At 49.7% G+C, this 20478-nt stretch overlaps 2 protein-coding genes and 1 long non-coding RNA gene across 4 annotated transcripts in view; 2 read left to right on the top strand and 1 right to left on the bottom strand.

Annotated features, from left to right (window-relative positions):
• The first annotated feature begins 79 nt into the window (after positions 1 to 79).
• Positions 80 to 3133, top strand: SAT1 (spermidine/spermine N1-acetyltransferase 1). Its single transcript, XM_087758979.1, has 6 exons — positions 80 to 348; positions 637 to 688; positions 777 to 860; positions 2058 to 2159; positions 2264 to 2304; positions 2618 to 3133. Exons 1-6 carry the CDS (start codon positions 283 to 285, stop codon positions 2786 to 2788), a joined length of 516 nt encoding a protein of 171 aa, XP_087615105.1. The 5' UTR covers positions 80 to 282; the 3' UTR covers positions 2789 to 3133.
• A 262-nt stretch (positions 3134 to 3395) lies between these two features.
• Positions 3396 to 18981, top strand: LOC148055767 (uncharacterized). 2 transcript variants are annotated; one of them, XR_015705071.1, is made up of 6 exons: positions 3396 to 3460; positions 5648 to 5791; positions 8333 to 8380; positions 9622 to 9686; positions 12171 to 12258; positions 15051 to 18981. It is a non-coding gene; the product is annotated as an uncharacterized LOC148055767 (long non-coding RNA). The 2 variants fall into 2 exon arrangements; XR_015705070.1 differs by having other exon boundaries at positions 9622 to 12258; positions 15126 to 18981.
• APOO (apolipoprotein O) overlaps positions 5790 to 20478 on the bottom strand; it is a 48344-nt gene continuing 33655 nt past the window's right edge. The window contains exon 9 of the mRNA XM_087758977.1: positions 5790 to 6899. The gene's annotated coding sequence lies outside the window, so the exon portion shown is untranslated. The remainder of the gene's footprint in view (positions 6900 to 20478) is intronic.

The following is a 20478-nucleotide window of genomic DNA, read 5'->3' as shown; positions in this document are numbered from 1 at the left end:
CAGCACCGGCGCTCCCATTGGCTTGCGTGCGGGAAGGGGCGGAGCGCGGACGTCTATAAATAGGGAAGGCGGAGCGCCGGGGTGGCAGAGTGCGCGTCGCCGAGGCGGGGGGAGGCGGAGGAGGGTCGCCTGTCTGCTCAACGCCGCCGGGACATGCTCGCAGCCTGACTGACCGCAGGTGGCCGCCGCGCCCGGGACACGAATGAAGAAGCAGTTGCTCCTCCTGTTCACACATCGGGGACTCGTCAGCCGAGGGGGCCGCAGGGGGAAGCGCCGTCGAAAATGGCCTCGTTCAGCATCCGCGCCGCGCGTCCCGAGGACTGCCCCGACCTGCTGCGACTGATCAAGGTGCGGGGCGGCGGGGCAGAGTCGCTCCGGCGGCGGGCGGGAGCGGCCGTTGCGCGCCCCCTTCGCCGGTGCCCGGACGGGGGCCGGGGGTCTCGTCAGGTGGCGGGCGGCCGGGTGCGGGGCAGCTCCGCGGCCTGCGGCGGGGCGGGGCGGCGGGGGGGGGGGGGGCACCTTTGCCCGTCCGCCTGAGGAAAAACAAGCTGTTGCGCAAGGCTGCGGGGGGGGGCGGGGCGCCGCCAATGGGGGAGCGGCGGCGGGGGCGCCCGCTGACACGGCCCTCTCTTCCAGGAGCTGGCCAAGTACGAGGACATGGAGGATCAGGTGGTGCTCACGGAGAAAGGTATAAAAGCGGCCTCTGCCCACCGGGCCGGGCGGTAGCCGAGCGGCAGTGCCCGTAGCTCAGGTGCCGGTTTATTCTGCTTTTCTAGAACTGCTTGAGGATGGTTTCGGCGAGCACCCTTTCTACCACTGTCTGGTTGCAGAAGTGCCAAAAGAACAGTGGTCGTCTGAAGGTGAGGCTTCCTGATACTTATGTTTAGACGCTAAAAACGCAAGAAGCTTCTTATACTTAATGTTATCGATGCTACATAAGGTTCCCCCGCTGAATTGGGGTAGGAGGAATAGGCTAACTGTTAAAGCAGTAACGCATAGTGATACTCTGCTGAAGTAGCTGCTAATCCTGGAGGTGTGGGAAGATCAGGTATAACGTAATGTGCTTGACTCCAGTTAATTAAATGGCTTTTCTTGTTTGACCCTGACTTACCTTTATGTAATCCTGTTGAATCACATTTTTTTCTTTAATTTGTCCCCAATCTTCAGGTTACAGTCTCTAGCTTCGCCATGTACATGGCCCTTCCGTGTACATGGATGGGCGGGGAGGTAACTAAAAGATCCGTTACACAATAAAGTAGATGATCATAATATGAGGTAAGGTCTACAGGGACAAGTGCTATTCCCAAACCTTTACCAAAGATGCAGTAGATCAGAAATTTGTTTGCACGCTTCTCTTAGAGTATGTGCAGAGTGTTATGGCAGACGCAGTTACAATACTTGAGGTTTAGGTTTGAGTGAGCTGCTGTTGGAAGAGTTGGTTTCTCTTCCCCGTTGAGCCACAGAATTATAATGGAAGCTGCAGCTTTACTTACCTTGACTTCGTAGTGCTGAAGGTAAAGAAAGCAGTGTGATGCTCTCAGTGGAAGCATAAGTTGAGGTGCTGGAAATGCTGCTGTGAAGGTGGCCTGTGAGCGTGCCTTCTCGCACAGTGTAGTTACTGAGGAATATACACGGAAAGATCAGTGTTCTTTAGAGTTCGGTAGACTGTTTTGGTTGCTAAGGAAGCAGAGTTGGGGCAATCATCTAGATTGTGAACTGCTGTATAAAGTTTTTACTCGCATTCCAGAATGGGAATACTGATAAATCAGTAGGGTATGCATTTGTGGAAAAAAAGCCTTGTGTTCAGCACTTACTGTGGTAGTACTTCTGAGGACTTCAGGGTATGGCAAGGGCAGTCTTCATTCTGTTAGCTTCATACAAGTTTGTCAGAACTCATATTTTCAGCTGTTCACTTGCAAACTTCATTCTTAATTCTAACCTAATAGCAAATGTCTGCATGTCACAGAAAGAGAATCTGTATGTTTAAACGTGCATGTAAGACTTAATATCTTTGCCTTTTAAATTCAGACTAGCTAAAGTGACACCCTTTGTTTCAGGACACTGCATTGTGGGCTTTGCCATGTATTACTTCACTTACGATCCATGGATTGGGAAACTGCTGTATCTTGAAGATTTTTATGTGATGGCTGAGTATAGAGGTGTGTATTGCAGAATTAGACGAGTTGCTTTCTATAGGGCTTCTTTAAAATTAAAACTTAATTTCTTGTGTTTGGTTTGTTTTTTGTTTGTTGTTTTTTTTTAGGACTTGGCATTGGGTCAGAAATTCTGAAGAACTTGAGTCAGGTATGTCCGAGCGATAGTCTAAACAAGCAGAACTGGGGACGCATGGCAAGGCAGTATTCTTGTTCTGCTAACTGCCTGATAGCTGCTCCTTCAGCACTACTCAGAGTTGAGTTAAAGGAAGTGACAGGATACTAGATGGCTTAAAACATTGTCTAGAGTCTGTTAGACAGTGGTAAGTGCTGAAGTGACCAACAGAAGGAACTGGATGGCTTCTGGTGATAGACAGCTAGTTGCCGAGTAGTCCCACCAGTTCTTACGAGGCGTATCATCTGGGGCCGTTGTTCGAGCCGTGTCTTGCTGCGCACCTTTGCAGGTTGCTGTGAAGTGCCGCTGCAGCAGTATGCACTTCCTCGTCGCGGAGTGGAACGAACCGTCCATCAGGTTCTACAAGAGAAGGGGTGCCTCTGACCTGTCCACCGAGGAGGGGTGGAGGCTCTTCAAAATCGACAAAGAATATCTCTTGAAGATGGCAACAGAAGAGTGAGAGATTATTCCAGCAAATAAATTCTTTGTGCGAATATGTATGCTCTCTGAATAAACTCCTTCTTGCTTTCTGTGTACAGTTCGTAGTGGAATAAAGTAGCGTGGATGCTAATAATGAAAATGCTATGCAGGTGTGGTCATAGAGTAATCGGTACTGTGATCTGGAGCAGAGGCAGCTGTGAAGTTGTGTATGTGCTTGTGTGCATCCTTTACCAGTGTGGGCTTGTAATCTTTGTATATGGAAACTTCATTCTTGTAAGTGTCATTCAAATGTGTACAATGTACACACTGGTAGGATTTGTTTTAATTATTGCCTTTTATAAAAATAAATAGTGTTTTCACTTCATGGCGGTAGTTTGGACTTTCAATTGTCACATACAGTCTTCGGTCAGATAATGTGCAAGCTAACTCCGATTCACCCAGGCGTTTGCACGAGCAAAGCATGATTTACCACGGTCCCGGAGAGAGAAGAGGCGTGCTGGCGTGCCCGCGGGGCCCCGGGGGCCGGCTCTGAGCGCGGGCAGGGGTTTGCGATGGGTCTGTGCCCCGGCCTGGCGTGGTGCGGGGCAGGCTGTCCCGCGAGCGGGGACTCGAGGTGAGCTGCGGTCGGCTCATGTGGAGTCCTTCAATGAGGCTGCTGCTCTCGGCCCTCTGGGAAGCAGCTCCAGGAAAGGTGGGTGCTTGTGGCGTTGCCTCCTTGGGGCTTTCGGTTCACTGCGGAGCGCCTCCCTCAGGAGGGCATAGCCCTGGAGGGGAAGATGCATCTAGCTGGAGTTTCAAAGCCTCGGTCACAAAAACAGGCTTGACTGCTCAGGAGTAGGAGAAAGCGTTCTTGCAAACCAGAAAGAAACTCCCCTGTGCGAGTCTTAAAACGTTGACCTTGAATCTGGATTTGCGTGTGTGATTTCAGTTACCATACAGAGGTTTTTTTGCGTGCTTCGGCGGCAGTGGTGAGCTGCCTGACGTTAAGCGCTGTGGTAAGCAGCGAAAAACTCTGGTCCTGCGTGTTTAAACCTTTGTGCTGCAGTATGTGAAAACAGCGCTGCTCATTAACTGTTCGATCAGCTTGGAAACAGCCTTACCAGCTTGGCGGTACCGCATCTGCCTTTCTCATAAGCTGGTGGTGAAAGTGGATGCATGCAAGTTTTACGCGCTCTCCTCTTGCGCCGTAGTACCCCCGCAATAAAAGGCTGCTTTTGGCCAGCGCTGCCTTCACTTCGAAGGAAGGGAAGAGACTTACTTACCTGCCTTGTAACGTGCACTGGTTTAAATAAAACAAGATTTTAAACTGATTTTAATCGCTGCATAAATCACGTGTCATCTGGAAGATGTCTCCTCGTCCCAGCGAGTAGCAGGCAGTGACTGCTTCAGCCATGGGTAACCCTAATTAACCTAAATTTAAGAACAAGATGTCCCTCTGCCTAGCAGCAGCAGCAGCAGGTCGCGCAGGGCACTTAGCGTGAAACTATCCTTGTTTTCTCTTTTGTTTTCGTATTTAACGAAGGCGTGGGCAGCAGGGTGCCAGCTCTGCCCAGGTGTGAGATACGGCTGTCAGCTCTTGCCTCAGGAATGAGAAAACCAATAAGAAACACAGGAGCTCTTGGAAGAGAGCAGGAGGCAGCGTATGCCCAAGGTGGCTGTCCGGACAAACACAGGCTGGGCTCAGCCCCGAATCTGTCACGTAAATCACCCTGACTTAGCAGATCAGGTTCTGCATAAGAAACAGTCACTTCCAGACGCTCCCCGTGTCTGCGCGGCACCTCAGCTGTGACAGCGTTCGTGCCGCGCGCGGGAGCCTCGGGCTCAAATCCCACCCCTGCCCGAGGGGAACAGAAATCCCTGCTTCTGGCCCCATCAGAGATTTAACTGCTAGGCTACAAACCGCCCTGCGCTTGCAGAGGCGTTCGATTCTGCAGTTCAGCAGGCCAAAGATCATGAGAGTAAGCCCACCTGATGAGCTGGCCCGGTACCTAGAGCTGGAGGCGGCGTGGGAAGGACGAGATGGTCTCCCGCAGCTCTCGCTGAGCCCCAGGGTGTTGCACCCTCGCATCGGTGAAGCTGCAGTAACTTCGCTGGTAACGCAGCGAGCTACAGTAACCTACTCCTGCATCTCGGGCCTCGTGCAATCGCGTTTGAAGTTATTTTAAGCCGGTCCTTTTGGCTCCGTATATCAGTCCAGAAGGTGATCGCTTAGTAGAGCAGCTTAAGAATGTTTTTATTTTCAAATTAACAGTTCATTAGATATCTAGGACAGACCTGCTTAAATCTCAGGGCCCGGTCTTCTGGAGCACAATGAAGCTATCAAAGCTGCATGACTGAATGGAACAAGCTAACTAATTAGGCATTATAATGAGGAAAGCAAGCAGCTTAGTCAAATTTTCAACCAATGTAGAAGTCTTTAACGTATCTCGTTCATCTTCTCCTGCCAATGCGGTTTACCTTTGTATTTTCTAAATGAATTCTGCTGAAATGGATTCTCAGGGAGTCACAGAAAACAAGCAAGGCAGTGCTAAATAGGAAGACCTTTTCTAGCCAACTGTGATAATTGTAAACATTCACACCTGAAAGTAAAGACAAGGCCTAACCTTTCAGATGTGACTTTCACCGAGATCCTACTAAGAGGTAGGGTTTTTAAAACCAGCAGAAATATTCTCACAGCTGTGGTACAGAGTCTCCAACAGAGGGATGTGCTAATGCCACGGCTCAACAAAAGACCAATTTTCAATTCCCTCAGTAACTTTTTCTCAAGTTGCCAGGGGACCAAAGAGACTCTAACTACAATCAAGACGTACAACTGAGTATTTTCTATGGGTTTAGTCACAGGAGAAACCTCACCCGGCTTGACTTTCTTCATTTCCAGGATCATGATCACACCACCAAGCTGCAGTGCGAGCGTACGGCTGGGGCGAAGCAATACCAGCAGCTTTTGGGCTGGTCACTGGTATCACACCAGTGGGAACCCATCACATGGGGCACAAGCACAGGGCTTGCGTGGGGCCTGCAGGTATGTCAGCCTTTTGCATTACCCCGTTTCCTCGCTGCAGCGTGCCTGCCTCTGGGGAGGGGTTAGAGAGCAGGTGTTATGACAGTGCTGATAACATCTCCGGGGAGGTGAGGTGCAAAGATCCTCCTTGCTCTCGCTCTCAAGCTCATGACCTGGGAAGCTCTCCTCACGCCGAGCCAGCCAGCAGAAGACTTTGCAATTGCAGCGTTTCCACATTCCCGTTGGGTGGGGATGGAAAGGCGGCCTCGGACAAACTTGCGGCCGGAGGACGCAGCGGAGGGCCACACCTGGCTGCAAGAAGAAGGAGCGCTGGGCTCGCCGCCCCCTCTCCGCTTGGCATTTTCCTGCCTGCAGGCTCGCGCACAAGGATCCGGGCCGTAGCCATAGCGACGCCATGGAAGGAGGCTTTTTTGTATACATAATTTGAGTTAAAACATAATATATGCGAGAAAAACAACCCTTCCTCCTCCCTTCTCCTTTTAAAGAGCCTTTGCTCTCAATGTAATTCAAAAAGCCAACGCAAACTTTTCCCCCCAAGAGCATATAGGTGCTTTAATGCATTTCTGCACATGGCATTTTGTCTTGGGAGACTTGCCATCCTGGAGCCTGGCCAGCTGAATGCGGAGGTCTCGCTGACGCAGCTGCAGGGAAAACAGCAGCTACGTGTGGAGCAGGGAGTCAGGAAACGATTGCGTAATTCCCCGCTGCACAGCGTTACCTCGGGCTGAAGGCTGGCCCAGAGATGTGCTTCATGCCTCCCTTTCTTCGAGCTGACCAGAAGGTTTATTGTCTTCGGCTCGCGCAAGTTTTCTCCTCACGGCGCTCGCTCCCCTGGGCTCTCCCTCCACGCGCCTTGGGGGAGCAAAAGCTGAGCTGAAGGAGCGCACACACAGCCGCGCACGCACAGCAGCGCACGCGCGGCCGGGCACGCACACACGGGCACGCGCCGACTGATGGCAGCGCCGAGGAAAACTGCAGCACGCAGCTGTTTCCCTTGGTTTAAATACGTCACCTCCTGTTACGGACTCGGCTTTGCCCGGTTGTTTTTCTTGCCTGAGCAGGATTGCTTGAATGCTGCTTCTTTGCAACTCAGGTTTCAGAGAAGTGGCTGCAATTTAAATAAAGGCATTAGCTGCTACCCGAAACAAAGCAACACACAACTAGCGTGCCTGCTGCTAGTGTTTAATCTCACTGCAAACTCAAAGCAGGCCTAACTTCACCATCCAGGTGCGACTCCCTCCCAGGACTCTTCTTTCTCGCCCCAAGACCTGGCTAACTCCTTTTGCTGTCGAGCAGGTTTTTGGTAGGTGCAGCCTTGATGGAGGGCTTGAGAGCCCATCATGAGCTCAGAGTAGTCCCTGTTAGGGGTCTCGTGGAGGAGAGTGTGTAAGGCTGAAGATGGCGGACGTGGGCTCTGGGGTAGGAGCGCAGCCCAACACCAGTGCGGCACCGCAAGGTGCACTTCTCCTGTTCCCCGGGCCTCACCCTACTGCGCTCTGGCTTCTTTGCTATCAGAAATGCTCACTGTGGCTGAGGACAGAATAAAGCACAGGTACACATCTCTACTGAAAGTAGGGAAGGGGTTTCTGTGAAATGAAACCAGTTTCGGTTTCATTTCACAGATTTACTGGAGGCCGAAGCAAGAGATAAAAAGCCCCAGGATAATTAGCTCATGAGGATGAAAAACAAACACCGGTTGCAGAAATTCCTCTGGTGTTAAACAGTTTTGTTTATTTGCATTTGGACCGGTGCGCGTTTCTATTGTTCACACAGCAGGTGTGAGCTGCTCACGTTCACTCAGAGGGAAAAGGCACCTCCTTTTCCTTGAGCTCCGTTTCCCCTCCCCACCAAAACAGGTTAAAAAGAACGTTGCTGTGGTTAAGACGAAACCAGGTACCTGTCCTCTCCTGAAAGTTTGCGGTACGGTGTGACGAGGTGGCTCCCCGTCTTCCAAATCACCTCCCAGGAGCCCACCAAGCGGGGGAGGGACATGAAGCCCTGAAATTCCTACTAGAAACCTTCCTCCACCTGGGGAAAAAAGCGTGAGAGAGACGGCAGCTTTCCACGTGAAAGCCCGTCGGTGTTTCCAAGCAACCTGCATGTTGCAGCGCTGTTTTTAAAACACACTGGTAAAGTGCAGGGTGAGATTTTTCAAAGCTGGTTACTATAATTAGGCACCCAGATACCACTGCAAAGATACCTTTGAACAGTCTTCCTCTAATTGCTCTCATGATGAGCAAACTCCAGTCTGGGCTCTTCATGATCTCCCTGAACTTTCACATTTGACCTGTTTTAGCCACCGACATAGAAACACCACCGCACAGCTTGTACAGGAGGAAACGAAAGGACTCGTAGTTTTGGTCAACAGTCCTGTGCCTTTTGCAATCACTTCATATGGTAGAATTTTGGGTTTTTCCCCAGTCAACTTCCTACCATGGGCTAACACCAATGTACAAGAACATTTCCCACCACGCAGCTTGAATACAGTTTAGCTACAGTTGCAGACACATGGATTATTTTTTTTTTCCCCCATTTTTTCAGAGCCAATGTCGAGGGAAGGATCAAAACCTGCGTTCGCCACTCCTAGAGGTAATGACCTCTGTACAGAGCTGTCGCTTTGCCATTGGGGCAGAAAATGTAAAGAAAAAAAGAAGCAGGAGGGGAGGTCTGCAGCAGTGAAGGGATGCCGGGTGCAGGGGCTGGCCACGCAGGCTGCCACGGGGAGCCATGCGCCCCACGGAGGCAGAGGCATCAAGGGAAATGGTTTAGGCTTTATTCTTTCCCAGTAAGTGTAATCAGAAGAAACTAGAAGGCTCTTATTTCGCAACATCATCAGAAGTCCCAGAGGTAAATTCCTGGGATACATTAATTCTTTCTGGATTATTGTTACCCCCCATTGATCTCATCAGCCATAATGCAGTGGATTAGCAAGCACTGGATTTACTGGTGCGGGAGCAGGAATTACTTGCTGCTGAAGAGTAAGAGGCAGAACTGGCAGATAGAGGCAGCAACAAGCACTAGCATCAAAGAAATAACACTATATTAATCCAGTTTTAAACAAAACTAGCTGAAAATTCAAGGGATAATGGCAGTCAGCGTATGCTCTTCCTTAGCCAGGTAAGAAAGCACACCCATTTCATGTAACCACATATCTCTGAAAGCTGGCAGACTGTAAATAGGACTGATAAAACAAAGTCCACCACATCACAAAGTACAGCTGGTCCAAATGACGGTGAAGTGAGAACAAGGTTAAAGAATCCCAGAGGAAAAAAAATCTTTTCATAAGCAAATACTCAGGATTTATAGGCATCAGTTGACCACCTTCTCAGAACAGGGAAGTAATAAAATTATCCTGCATTTCCATGCTGAGTTTGCCGTCACCAAGATTGGACTGAAATTTTATCACAGAAGTCCTGCGGGGAGTTATGCCCAGGGGAATCCTTGCACGTATGAGGAGGCTGTGCAATGGCCAGAATCCCAGAGCTCCTTTTCTTGCCATTTGGGCTTGGCGTCAGTAAGCTATTATTTTCTGCTGGTAAAAGCCAAAGCACTTTTTCACCCCTGCAGTTCAACATGCTCAGACATCCCTGCTTCACTCCCAGGCAGGACCAGGTTTGCCTCTACGCACCCATAGCCACGTGCCTCTCCAGCACAGTTCAGGCAGCTAAGGCTTCCCTGACACACGCCTATGTCTGGTTTCTCAACTAGGGTATTTTCTGGAATAAGCACAGGGCTGCAAAGGCCAAAGGTCCTCTTAACACAGGTCTAAAAGCAAGAAGGGTTTGTGAGGTGTAGAGGAGGATGTGACATTATCTTCTGTTCTTTCCTAGAGATGCTGTTGAGCCTTTGGGATCCAAGAAATGACGGTCCTTTCATTTAAAATATAAAGCATCAGGTGGTCCTATTTGCGGGAGTACAGAATGTAATAAAACGAATGTAAATCCACCTAAAGCCAGGTGCAGCTTGCAACAAAAGGGTTAGACACACAAATACGACACGGGCTGTGCCGGGCCAGCCCTCGCCGCTTGCTGGGGTGCAGCCCCAGCTCCTCAGCCGGCAGGGCTGCCCTGCGCGCTTCATAGCCCCAGTGTTATGGGGACAGTGGCACTTGCAGCTGGTCCTTCTGTTTCATGATCTTTTCTAAGTTCAGCCATGGTGGTCTTACTTTGAGCCGCTCCAAACAGCACCCGCATCCCCCAACCCCATCACAGGCGCTGCGGTACGTGTTTCAGAGGAGCTTCTGTGGGAGCCAGCACAGGATGGAAGGGCACGGAGATGGCCGTGAGCAGCTGGAAGCCCTCAGCCCCTTGGTGCACAAGCACTTGCCCTGCGCTGAAGGTCCCGCCGGGTACTCCACAGGAGAGCCGGCTGCCCAGGGAAATGATCACAGACAACTCCAAGTGTCAAAGTCTCATAGCGTCATCCCTGGTGCTACTGCAGCCAGCAAAACCTGCCTGGCTGCAGTGTGGGGAACATCTTCTGCAGGCTCAACGCTTCCTGACACACCACACGAGCGCCGGTCAAAGCCAAAACAACGTCCCTTTCCAGTGAGGCTGAGCCCCAGCAGCCTCATGACATGGCAAACAACATTTGGGAAGAGCCCAGATACGTCCCAGCCAGCTTCTCTGTAAATATTTTTTCCATAGATCCTCTTTTACCAAATCCCTGCAAACTCAGCCGCCGCCTCGGCCAGGCAGCTGCCAGCGGTTGGGGCCTGCACACCCATGTTTCAGAAGAACATTGGGGTGTCTCCAGGGCCAGGCGAGTATGGCCAGGAGGATGTTCAGGGCTGCCCTTGAATCAGCCCTCACTGTGACACCCAACAACAACCTCCATGGACATCTGGCAGGGCTGCCGCCGTTAGCTAAATACCCTTTTCTTCAATGTAGTTTATTAAATCACAGAGCCTCATAGTTATGCGTGACTCATATAATGTGTGAGTGAGCACATGTACGTGAGTTCCTCTTCTTTTGCTCCGTTAAAGCTATAGTTAAAAGACTTTTCCCACAGAAGTACAGTAGAACTTCACTTAATTCCCAGCAAATACAGCACCTGAGTGATAACATGCATAAATAATGCATAAATTGTACCTGGTCATGATGCATTTTTGTGTTATTTCCATTAAAGGAGTAATGGTGAACTTCTAATGACCATATCGCAAGGACATACAGAAAGTGTGCTGAAGACACTAAACGCTGCATTTATATATAAAGTAATTTCTTCTAAGTGTCTTATTCTTGAGACAAGCAACTGTACTATTAGAGCATTAAATAAGAGAGTTTTACAACCACCAGTAACAAGCGCATACTATAACCTGTGTTTTGGGAATTGCTGCCTATTGCAACCAAGTGCCATGCTTTGTGCATCTTTTGCCCGGCCAAGAAAGACACGCTCCACTCAGCAGCCCCGGCGGGTCCCCAGCTGTGTCCCAGCGGGGCGAGGAGCTGGTCCCCGCAGCGAGTGCCCCAGCCCCGGCTGGTACCTGCCGCCTGCCTCCCTGGAGGTGTTATGGGGCTTTTTGGCATGGGAGGAGAGCCCACATTCCACTGAGCCTTGCGACGGGGGATGACTGATGGCCCAGCCACGTCTCCAGTGCAATCCTGCTTCCTTATAGCGAGTCCATCTCCCCTCTTTTCCTGGAGGGCAGGGGGTGGTTTGGTGCCATTTGGGCTTTTTTTCTTGCCTTTCATTCTGGAAAAAGGGCAGGGGGCCCTGCGGCAAGCCCCTGGGCCGCCCGTGTTGCCCTGATGTGCGGAGCGCAGGGTGTCAGCGTCGCCTCAGGACCGCCTTCCCTGGGCCGTCACCTCGCAAGGGGCCTCAGCACAGCCTGACGTCGCGGGTTCACGCCAGCGCTGCCTGCAATCCCAGCTTCCTGCAAGCGAGCCCTAAAAATACCGGTTGGGCATCCGAAACCTGCCAGCTTCTTTTTAGTCAGAGGCTCCGCGGCACTCGGTTTTATCTGTCCTTTCCTGCCCTTCGACAACCCCTCATGCCACTGACTCACCTGAGCCCGAGCAGCGCCAGGCAGCCCGGCGCTCAGGAGGAAACCCTCCCCTCTGCTGGGGCTGCTAAAAGGTTACGAGGCGCAGCTGTAACCTTCCAGCATGCACCAGGAAAAACATCTGGAGCCCTTTTCGGCAAAGCGTTTAATAACGTTTATTAATCCAAAACCACCACCGCACTGGGACTGTCATATGATGTATTACTTCAGGGTGTCTACTTTTGGTTTCAGTAAGATAATCGATGGCTCAAGCTTGTTAATCTGTAAAGAGAATAAGGGCACTGTAATTGCACAGGCATGCTTGGAGAGGCCCAGATAGTTTCTTCTTTGTTGTAAGCACAATTTTGCTTATGTTTTCCCTTTTTGTTTTTTCTTTAGGACAAATTAAATAGATCAGATGAATAAATCAATGGCTACATCTCCATCCCGGGATAAGCAAGCAGCTCTTCTCTACACCTTACTACAAGTAAGTTGTTCTCTATGAATTTTTTAAAGATCTCCTATTAATTTCCTTCTCCTGAAGTCAAAATGTTTAAATGTCAAAATGTTTACAGAATATATTACCTAGAACAATCAAAAGAAAAGTCAGCAGGAAATATGTCTTTGAGCGTTTCCTTTCAGCAGTTAAAACTTGATCTTAATTCTCACGCTTGTTATCAACATACGTTGAAGAATTGCTATTTCTAGTAAAAAATAAATCCCACCTAAGGGGAGGAGAAAAACTCTCCTAGATTTATTAGCAGGCAGGGTTTCTCCTCTGCACACAAATTAGCACTCAGCCTCTGCTATGCCCTACCACGAAACAAATAACGTAAAGACCCCTTGCAACTACAAGGGTACATTAGGAAAAAGTGATTATAACAAGACTTCTGGGGTTACTGTAGCACTTTGAGTGAAATCGGGGCTGGGAGGGCTGTGTCGCGGGGCACCTGCCCATCGCCAGACCTGTGCGTCCTGGAGAAATAAGAACTTTTCCTCTTACACGGCTGGAAATGGCCCACAAAAATATCCCTTAAGCTTTAAACTGGGGAGGAGTGTGCCCCCCCTCCAGCTGTACTGCTGAGCTGGGAATAGGAAAGGGGAGAAAGGAGAGCTAGGAAAGCAGTCCTTACTAGTGGGGGCAGACAGTCAATAATGGAGAGCACTCGTACAGAACATCTACCATCGTTTCATCGCATGCTTTCACTGCGTCCTTTCCGATCACATCACCCGCTTTTGCTCTCCCTTGCTCTGACGTTTCTTTCTGCTCTGGTTTGTCATCGCCCTCGTCCCCGCACGCAGCACAGAGGGAAGGTCAGCTCCGAGGCGCTCACGGGTACCACCGGTACCACCGGTACCACGCGTACCACCACGTCCTGCCCGCTGGGCCGGCCGTCTGCTGTAACTGCCTTCACACCAGCAGGAAACCGAGCATGAGAAAAACAAATGCAATCTCTTCATAAATAAATACTCATAACCTTCAAACAAGCCTTTTACGCAAGGCGTGCTGTAACACCCTTTCAGATGGTTTTGGCTGCAGGGTGCCAAAAGCGCTGCAAAGCTGCCGTTGCCAGGCTTTTAGGGACAGCCGCCCAGATCTGCGGTGCATCCCACGAGGGAGGAGAGGCGGCTGCTGCGCCAGCACGGGGAGGCAACCCGCAGGCACCCACGTCGGCGCTGGGCGACATGCCACGGCCCCGTGCAGCACGTGTTTAGGAATAGCGGCTTGGGGGGCATCGGGAGTCTGCCAGACATGCCGGCGCAGAGCCGAGGTCCCCCGTACTGGGTCAGATGAGGCCATGGGGCCAGCACAGCCATCACCGCTAAAAATTAACCTGGCTCAAAACCTTGATGTTTAAAATAAATTATATTAAAAAAAAGAGTGAGCTTATTGTTCTCCAGGTCTCAAAATAACAATTGACCAGGTTTTAAGGAAACACTGTCTCAAAATCAGTAATAAAAGCTGCTAGTGGTAACCATACATGAGATTGAGCTAGAGGAACCCATAAATGAGAAACCTTGAAAGCAGGAGGGATGAGGTGCCAGAATTCCTCAAGAAAATTACCGAGGCAAGAGAAAAATGTTGGGAAGACCTCAGCAGGGCCCCCGGGCCAGGGAGGCGCTCCAGGCAAAGCCGGGAAAGTGCACCAGAGTCACAAAAGCAGCAAGAGGAGAAGGGCGAGAGAAAACGAGTTGGCGCAGAGAATTAAGCCAAGTAGGAAAACGTTGCAGGATCTTCTGCCTAGAGACCCCAGGGTTGAGTTCCCACAGACGTGGGCAGAAAGGGTCCCTCTTTTCCAGTTTGGAGGGATGGTGTGGAGCTCTCCTGTGCCCCAGGAGCATCCATCCGGGATGTGAGCCGGGTGGTTCACACGATGCTCCTCAGCCTTCCCGCAGGCAGAGCAGTTTTACAGCTGCGGGGGAAGAAGGGAGAACTGATGTGCAAATAAAACCGTTCCCCTCATGCCTTTCACTCCACAAAGAAAATACAAACATATGGGAAATCCTGCAGGATTACCAATTAAAATCACCACTTCACACCTCCTAATGGTTATGGGTTTATTTATGGCAGTTTACTTTCGATTGATGGCTATGAGTTTATTCATGGTAGTTAACCCTGTAGCCTTCCAGGACAAAAATCAGGCTCCGAGCACAGCATGTTCCTTAGCTCAGAGACTTGTGGCCTGAGGTATGTAACAAGTTCTGCACGTCTATGTTACACCTTGGCTTACCCACCCAGCACCTAAAATCACTTGGATTTTTTGCTCCCATAGTTCTGTTACTTCTGGGTGTGAGTCACCGGCTAGCCCAGGGCTGAGGGTGTTTTTACACCACCGCTCCTCTAACATTCCTCAAACAAGAGAGTCTCCTTAGCAGGCTAACATTATCTACAAATAGGAAAATAGTGTAAAAAAATAATGCTAAAAAGCAACCAGTAAATATCTGGCTTTTTAAAGAGTTTGAGAAGGGTCGTGGTAGTAAAAGAGGATGTGCTCACATTTACATTGAGTTACCTCTTTTTTTCCACAAGCTAAGACTTCTTCCCCTTTACTGTTTTCTTCTTGGTCAAAACACGGTTGCTGATTTTAGCATCTGAGTATTTTGCTCTCTTGTACAAGGATAGATCGTACTGATCTTACTCCATCAAGGCAAAAGTACAGCCAAAGGTCTTTTGGCCCCAGGGACACGTCCTTGTACAGTTGGATGCTGTGCAAAAGCTGCTAAATGGCAGAGGACTCCAATGTTATGTATGAATTGGCTCGCTCTCTCTTTTGGCAGAGACGGGGGAGAGCCGCGCAGATGCACATTTCCTTCTTCCAACAGCCAGTCACAGCTCATCTTTTTTGTTGTCAGATGAACCTGGAGGCGAGCACAGAAGAGAGAAACACAACAGACCCTGCCTCATTGATCTCCCACCAAACCACAGACAGGAAAATAAGTCCTCTGCTCCTGGCAGCAGCTGAGTTTTCTCCGGCACCATCATTCAGTTTAGCGTACGAAGGGCTGCAGCGAGCCCCGAGCCTGCCCGGGCTTGCCGGCGAGGCTGCTGCGTAAGCACCGTGCGTGGCACGGCGCCGGCGGCCGAGGCTGACTCACTGGCAGCCCTGATGCCATTCCTCATCTCTGGCAGGATATGGAAAATGTGTCAAGCCTGGCACACTATAGTAAACATATTCCTTTGGGCTGGCTTTGCTGCTTTTACCAGCCCATTTTAGTTCGGGCAGTTTGTAAACAATGCTTTTCAGACAGAAGATCAAAAAACCCACTGGCACAGCTCCCCAGTAAATGCAAAGATGACTTCAGCGTGCCGCGTTGAGTTGAATACCAAAACCCTTTTTTTTGTGCAAGGCCAAAGTATGGGCGCAGCTCGCTGAACGGAGGTTACCTTTATGATTCAGGGCATGAATGGGCACTTCGTGGGCGCATACAAGAGCGCTGTACGAATCAGGAAATGGCTCTTTCAGGTCCCCGCACAAAGGGAAGTGAGTCTGAAGCTTGCTAAATTTACAGAGAGGACGGTGGTGAACTTAATCTAGGGCAGGGGATGGGGGGAAGGGAAGAATCCCTTTTCTTTCACCGTGGGTTGATACACTAACTCTGCATGTTTCTGTAGACAATTTTTAACGACAAAAAAAGAAAGTAAAGGGGATAAAACTGTGGTGGTGAGGGCTGTCTCCGCAGCTGCCTGCCTATGACCCCTAGCTGGTGCGTGCGTGCAGCCACGAAGACTCTTCTGGCTTCGTGCTTCAGCGTCCCCCACCCATTGCTGGGAAAATGAGAGAGCTTTTCTACGCCCCTCAGGTAAAGCTGTCAGTCGGCACGGAGGGAGCATCACCGTGCACCTCTGCTCAGGGCATTCTTCCTCCCTCCTCCACCTCTCGAGCCGGCTGCTTGCAGAGCGGGGGCACAGCGGGCTCGCAGGGCACCTCAGCACGCCCGGCCGAGTGCTGGATGTGGCTCATTTTCAATTCAAAGAAAAGATTACTTCATCAAAGACACGGGTGCTGCGCCCTGGAGTTGAGTGAAGGTAGTTCAGGTTAAGACTTGGTCTTGGCAGATTCAGATACAGTGGGACACACAACACCAGATTTTGCAAGATTTCAGTACGGGAGGTGATATGGTTCTGTAGCCTTCACACCGTAACGGCCAAAGAAGGAAGAAATGAGGTTCTCCTCTTGAGGTTATTCTTATATTCAGGCATGCCACTGTTGATGTCACTACTACCTTAAATGCATGCCAAGCAAGCCCCTGGGACAAGATGAGGTGCTCACACACAGCCCTCCAGTGCTCCTCTGCACAGCGGTCTCAGAGCTGCAGGCCGTCTTCCCTGGGTAAGACTGATGAACCCAAGTGGTGAAGGACTACAGCAACAGCCTTCCCAACACAGCATCTGCCCTGTCTGCCAAAAAGCCTGTAGCAAGTGACCCATCTTGTTACTTCATGGCACTGTCTTACGAACTTTAGGTTAGTGTTGCTGACCAAGATCTGGACACTCAGACTACAGGTAAAGCACATCCTTCGGCTTTAGTCTCTATCAAATTAAATTACTGAGTCTTGTGCAGGTTTATATTCACACTATAAACAAAAAGAGAAGTTCCCTGACCAAGCTGTCCTATTGCCCCCACTGCTGTTTTCACGGTGGGCACAAAGACTCTGGGATCGCGAGTCCAAGCACAGCTCAGGCTGCTGCGTGGCTATTCCCAGGCACACAGTAGCAAGTCACCCGGGATCCATCTTCCTTTCCAGAAGATCCAGCAAAGCTTACCAATAACAAGATCACGCCTCAGTAACTGGGCCTGGTGATGGACCATTGCATCCAGCTTACCCGCCACAGCTGGACACGGCCCACATGGCTGACTGGCTTTGCGTGTTAGTTGGTAGATTTAGACCTTTAAATGCACCCAAGAAAAAAAGACCAGGAGGAGTCAAGAGAGCCTGACAGCTTCGTCTGGTGCAGGCATCGTAGCTCCATTTCCCATGCAGAAATAGGTATTTTTAGAGGAAGACGATTGGTAACCAGCTGTGAGATGTGCTGAGCCCACCTTTGACTTCTCTACCTTTCAACACCAACGCAACAGCTACCAGGAACACCAGCTTGAAAACGTGGCCGTGACAGCAGCATTCCGGTGCAATCCACGAACTTCAAGACAAGACAAAAGTCCAAATCAGACTTTGGTCTTTAACCGGAGATAGCCAGTAATGAACTTCACTGACACGAAACAGGAGAAAACACCACAATTGCATCAATATACCAACGTTGCTTCCAGAGAGACCTTGAGAAAGTTGTTAGCTCCCATTAATTTCAGAACCATACACTGTCAAAAAATACCAGAATCGGCTAATGGTCCAGACTTAAGAGTACAGGGGGTTGTTACACAAGTAGAGACATCTTTTTCCTGCTAAAACAGCTGCTTTGTAGTTAAGATATTGTTGTCAGAGGTTTTCCTTGTAAACAAGAAGCTTTTGTACCTGTCAAAAACACTCCGCAGTGGAGTTGACCTAGCCAGCTGCCAGGCCATCCAGGTGCAATAGATGGCCCTGCTTTGAGATGCTACATCCAGGAAGGTCCAGCGGGAAGTTGTGCAGGCCTCCCCAGCTCGCCTGGAGAACAGAAACGCTCCTTGTCAATAGCAGCTTATTACAATAAAACTGGCTTTACAGGGAGCTTGGGATTTATGGGAAGGTATGGAAATAACCTTTACAAAACAAAAAAAGAGAAAAAGAAACACATGCAGCAGGAGCTCATACTTGTTCTGAAGTGAATGTGCTCACACTGAGATTTTTCCGCCAGGGCTAATAAACAGTAGCAGCAGCAAGCCCCTTCAACTCCCAGGGCATTCTTTTCTCTAGGTCTAAAATACGATTCCCTCCATATCAATCTTGCTCTTTATCGCACTGCAGTTATAGCTCTCTTCGGAGGTGACAGATGCAATGAAGAATGCTCCAAAACATGTCAGTTACAACCTTGGCTAATAAGTCTTTGTCTGGGGCGTTCTATAGTTAGAGCACTGAGTCTAACCCAGATTTTTGCAATAAACACCTGTGGCAAAATACTGTGTTTTTCTTCAAGGCTGCAAGATTGTGCATATTTACCTGGGCTAACAGGATTATTCCAGGTTGGTGATGCTCTTTCTAGCAAAAGGAGAGGCTACGCTGTCCACTTTTACTCAGACAACTAACACACTACCTACAGGAATTGTCATCCCAGTGCTGAGGGCTGCCTAGGCCAACCTGATGATCTCCAGTTCTACTATTTTCACATGCTGCAGAGTTTAAAGATGATGTTTTTAAGAGAGAGCACTGCAACCTGGCCCCAACATATTTGGGCCAGATCTGTTTCATATCTTTATCAATGATCCGGATGAGGGGATCGAGTGCACCCTCAGTAAGTTTACAGATGACACCAAGCTGGGTGGAAGTGTCGATCTGCTGGAGGGTAGGAAGGCCCTACAGAGGGACCTGGACAGGCTGGATCGATGGGTCAACGTCAATTGTATGAGATTCAACAAGGCCAAGTGCCAGGTCCTGCACTTGGGTCACAACAGCCCCATGCAACGCTACAGGCTTGGGGAAGAGTGGCTGGAGAGCTGCCTGGCAGAAAAGGACCTGGGGGTGCTGGTTGACAGCCAGCTGAACATGAGCTGGCAGTGTGCCCAGGTGGCCAAGAAGGCCAATGGCATCCTGGCTTGTATCAGGACTAGTGTGGCCAGCAGGACCAGGGAGGTGATAGTGCCCCTGTACTCGGCACTGGTGAGGCCGCACCTCGAGTACTGTGTTCAGTTTTGGGCCCCTCACTACAAGAAGGACATCGAGGTGCTGGAGTGTGTCCAGAGGAGGGCAACGAAGCTGGTGAAGGGTCTAGAGCACAAGTCTTATGAGGAGCGGCTGAGGGAGCTGGGGTTGTTTAGCCTGGAGAAGAAGAGGCTGAGGGGAGACCTTATTGCTCTCTACAACTACCTGAAAGGAGGTTGTAGCGAGGTGGGGGTCCGTCTCTTCTCCCTAGTAACAAGCGATAGGACGAGAGGAAACGGCCTCAAGTTGCACCAGAGGAGGTTTAGATTGGATATTAGGAAATATTTCTTCACCAAAAGCGTAGTCAGGCACTGGAACAGGCTGCCCAGGGAAGTGGTTGAGTCTCCATTCCTGGAGGTATTTAAAAGACGGGTAGATGTGGTGCTTAGGGCCATGGTTTAGTGGTGGACTTGGCAGCGATAGGTTAACATTCGGACTCGATGATCTTAAAGGTCTTTTCCAACCTAAACGATTCTATGATTCTATTCTATGAGTCTATGCTAATGGCCACTATGGCCAAGGATGCCGAGATGAGAACACTATTTCCCCAGTTGCAGACTCCAGTTACCATGCCGAAAGGCTTTGAGTGGAAGGATGACCAAACTGTTGACGTGAAATTTGGGTGGGGAATATACCGGTTTTAGCTTATGTTGTAACACCCACAGGCAAAGTCTGGCAAAAGATAACACGTGCATGCACAAATTAGTTCCATGCATCTGTGTACATACATACATAAATATATGAACAGTGGTCAACTGCTCTCCTGTTCCTCATTAGGAAAGGCTGTGCCAAGCGAGTTGCATGTTTACGATCTCTTGCACTCTTACCAGCACGAAACTTTTTATTTCCTGTACTTGTAAAAAAACAGAAGACATAAGGAAAGGATTTCAGTTAGAGCTATCTTGCTCACATTTTGGAACCATCTCCTCATCACATGTGTATGCAGGTGCTCCAAGGCAGTCATTTCCTGCTAGATAAAAGCATTCTGTTTTGATGTCTATCATTTGAAATGGTTTTAAGCAGCAATGTAAATATGCAGTATGAAGATGTGATCAAGTGAAAAGCATTTAAATCAAGTGATACTTATTTAACCCAGGATTTTTTAAACATGCACACACATACATATGTAAACAAAGATTAAAAGTTGTTGTGTTTGAATAAGGATTAGCTAATTGTCCTGGTTTCAGCCAGGATAAAGTTAATTTTCTTAGTAGCTGGTATAGTGCTATGTTTTGGATTCAGTACGAGAATAATGTCGATAACACACTGATGTTTTGGTTGTTGCTGAGTAGCGCTTACACTGGTCAAGGACTTGTCAGCTTCCCATGCTCTGCCCAGTGCACAAGAAGCCAGGAGTGGGCGCAGCCAGGACAGCTGACCCAGAGTGGCCAAAGGGCTATGCCGTACCGTGTGG

Source organism: Nipponia nippon, unplaced genomic scaffold (genome assembly GCF_047370975.1).
Source record: "Nipponia nippon isolate SJK-2023a ecotype South Korea unplaced genomic scaffold, ASM4737097v1 scaffold_2, whole genome shotgun sequence".
NCBI classification, from domain to species: Eukaryota; Metazoa; Chordata; class Aves; order Pelecaniformes; family Threskiornithidae; genus Nipponia; species Nipponia nippon.
The sequence above is the reverse complement of the archived record's forward strand: the minus strand, read 5'-3'. Positions and strand labels throughout refer to the sequence as shown.

Coding starts and splice junctions, on each gene's coding strand:
- SAT1 (XM_087758979.1), top strand. CDS start 283: ATGGCCTCGTTCAGCATCCGCGCCGCGCGTCCCGAGGACTGCCCCGAC. Junction 349..636: donor ACCTGCTGCGACTGATCAAG/GTGCGGGGCGGC, acceptor CCTCTCTTCCAG/GAGCTGGCCAAGTACGAGGA. Junction 861..2,057: donor AGAACAGTGGTCGTCTGAAG/GTGAGGCTTCCT, acceptor CCTTTGTTTCAG/GACACTGCATTGTGGGCTTT.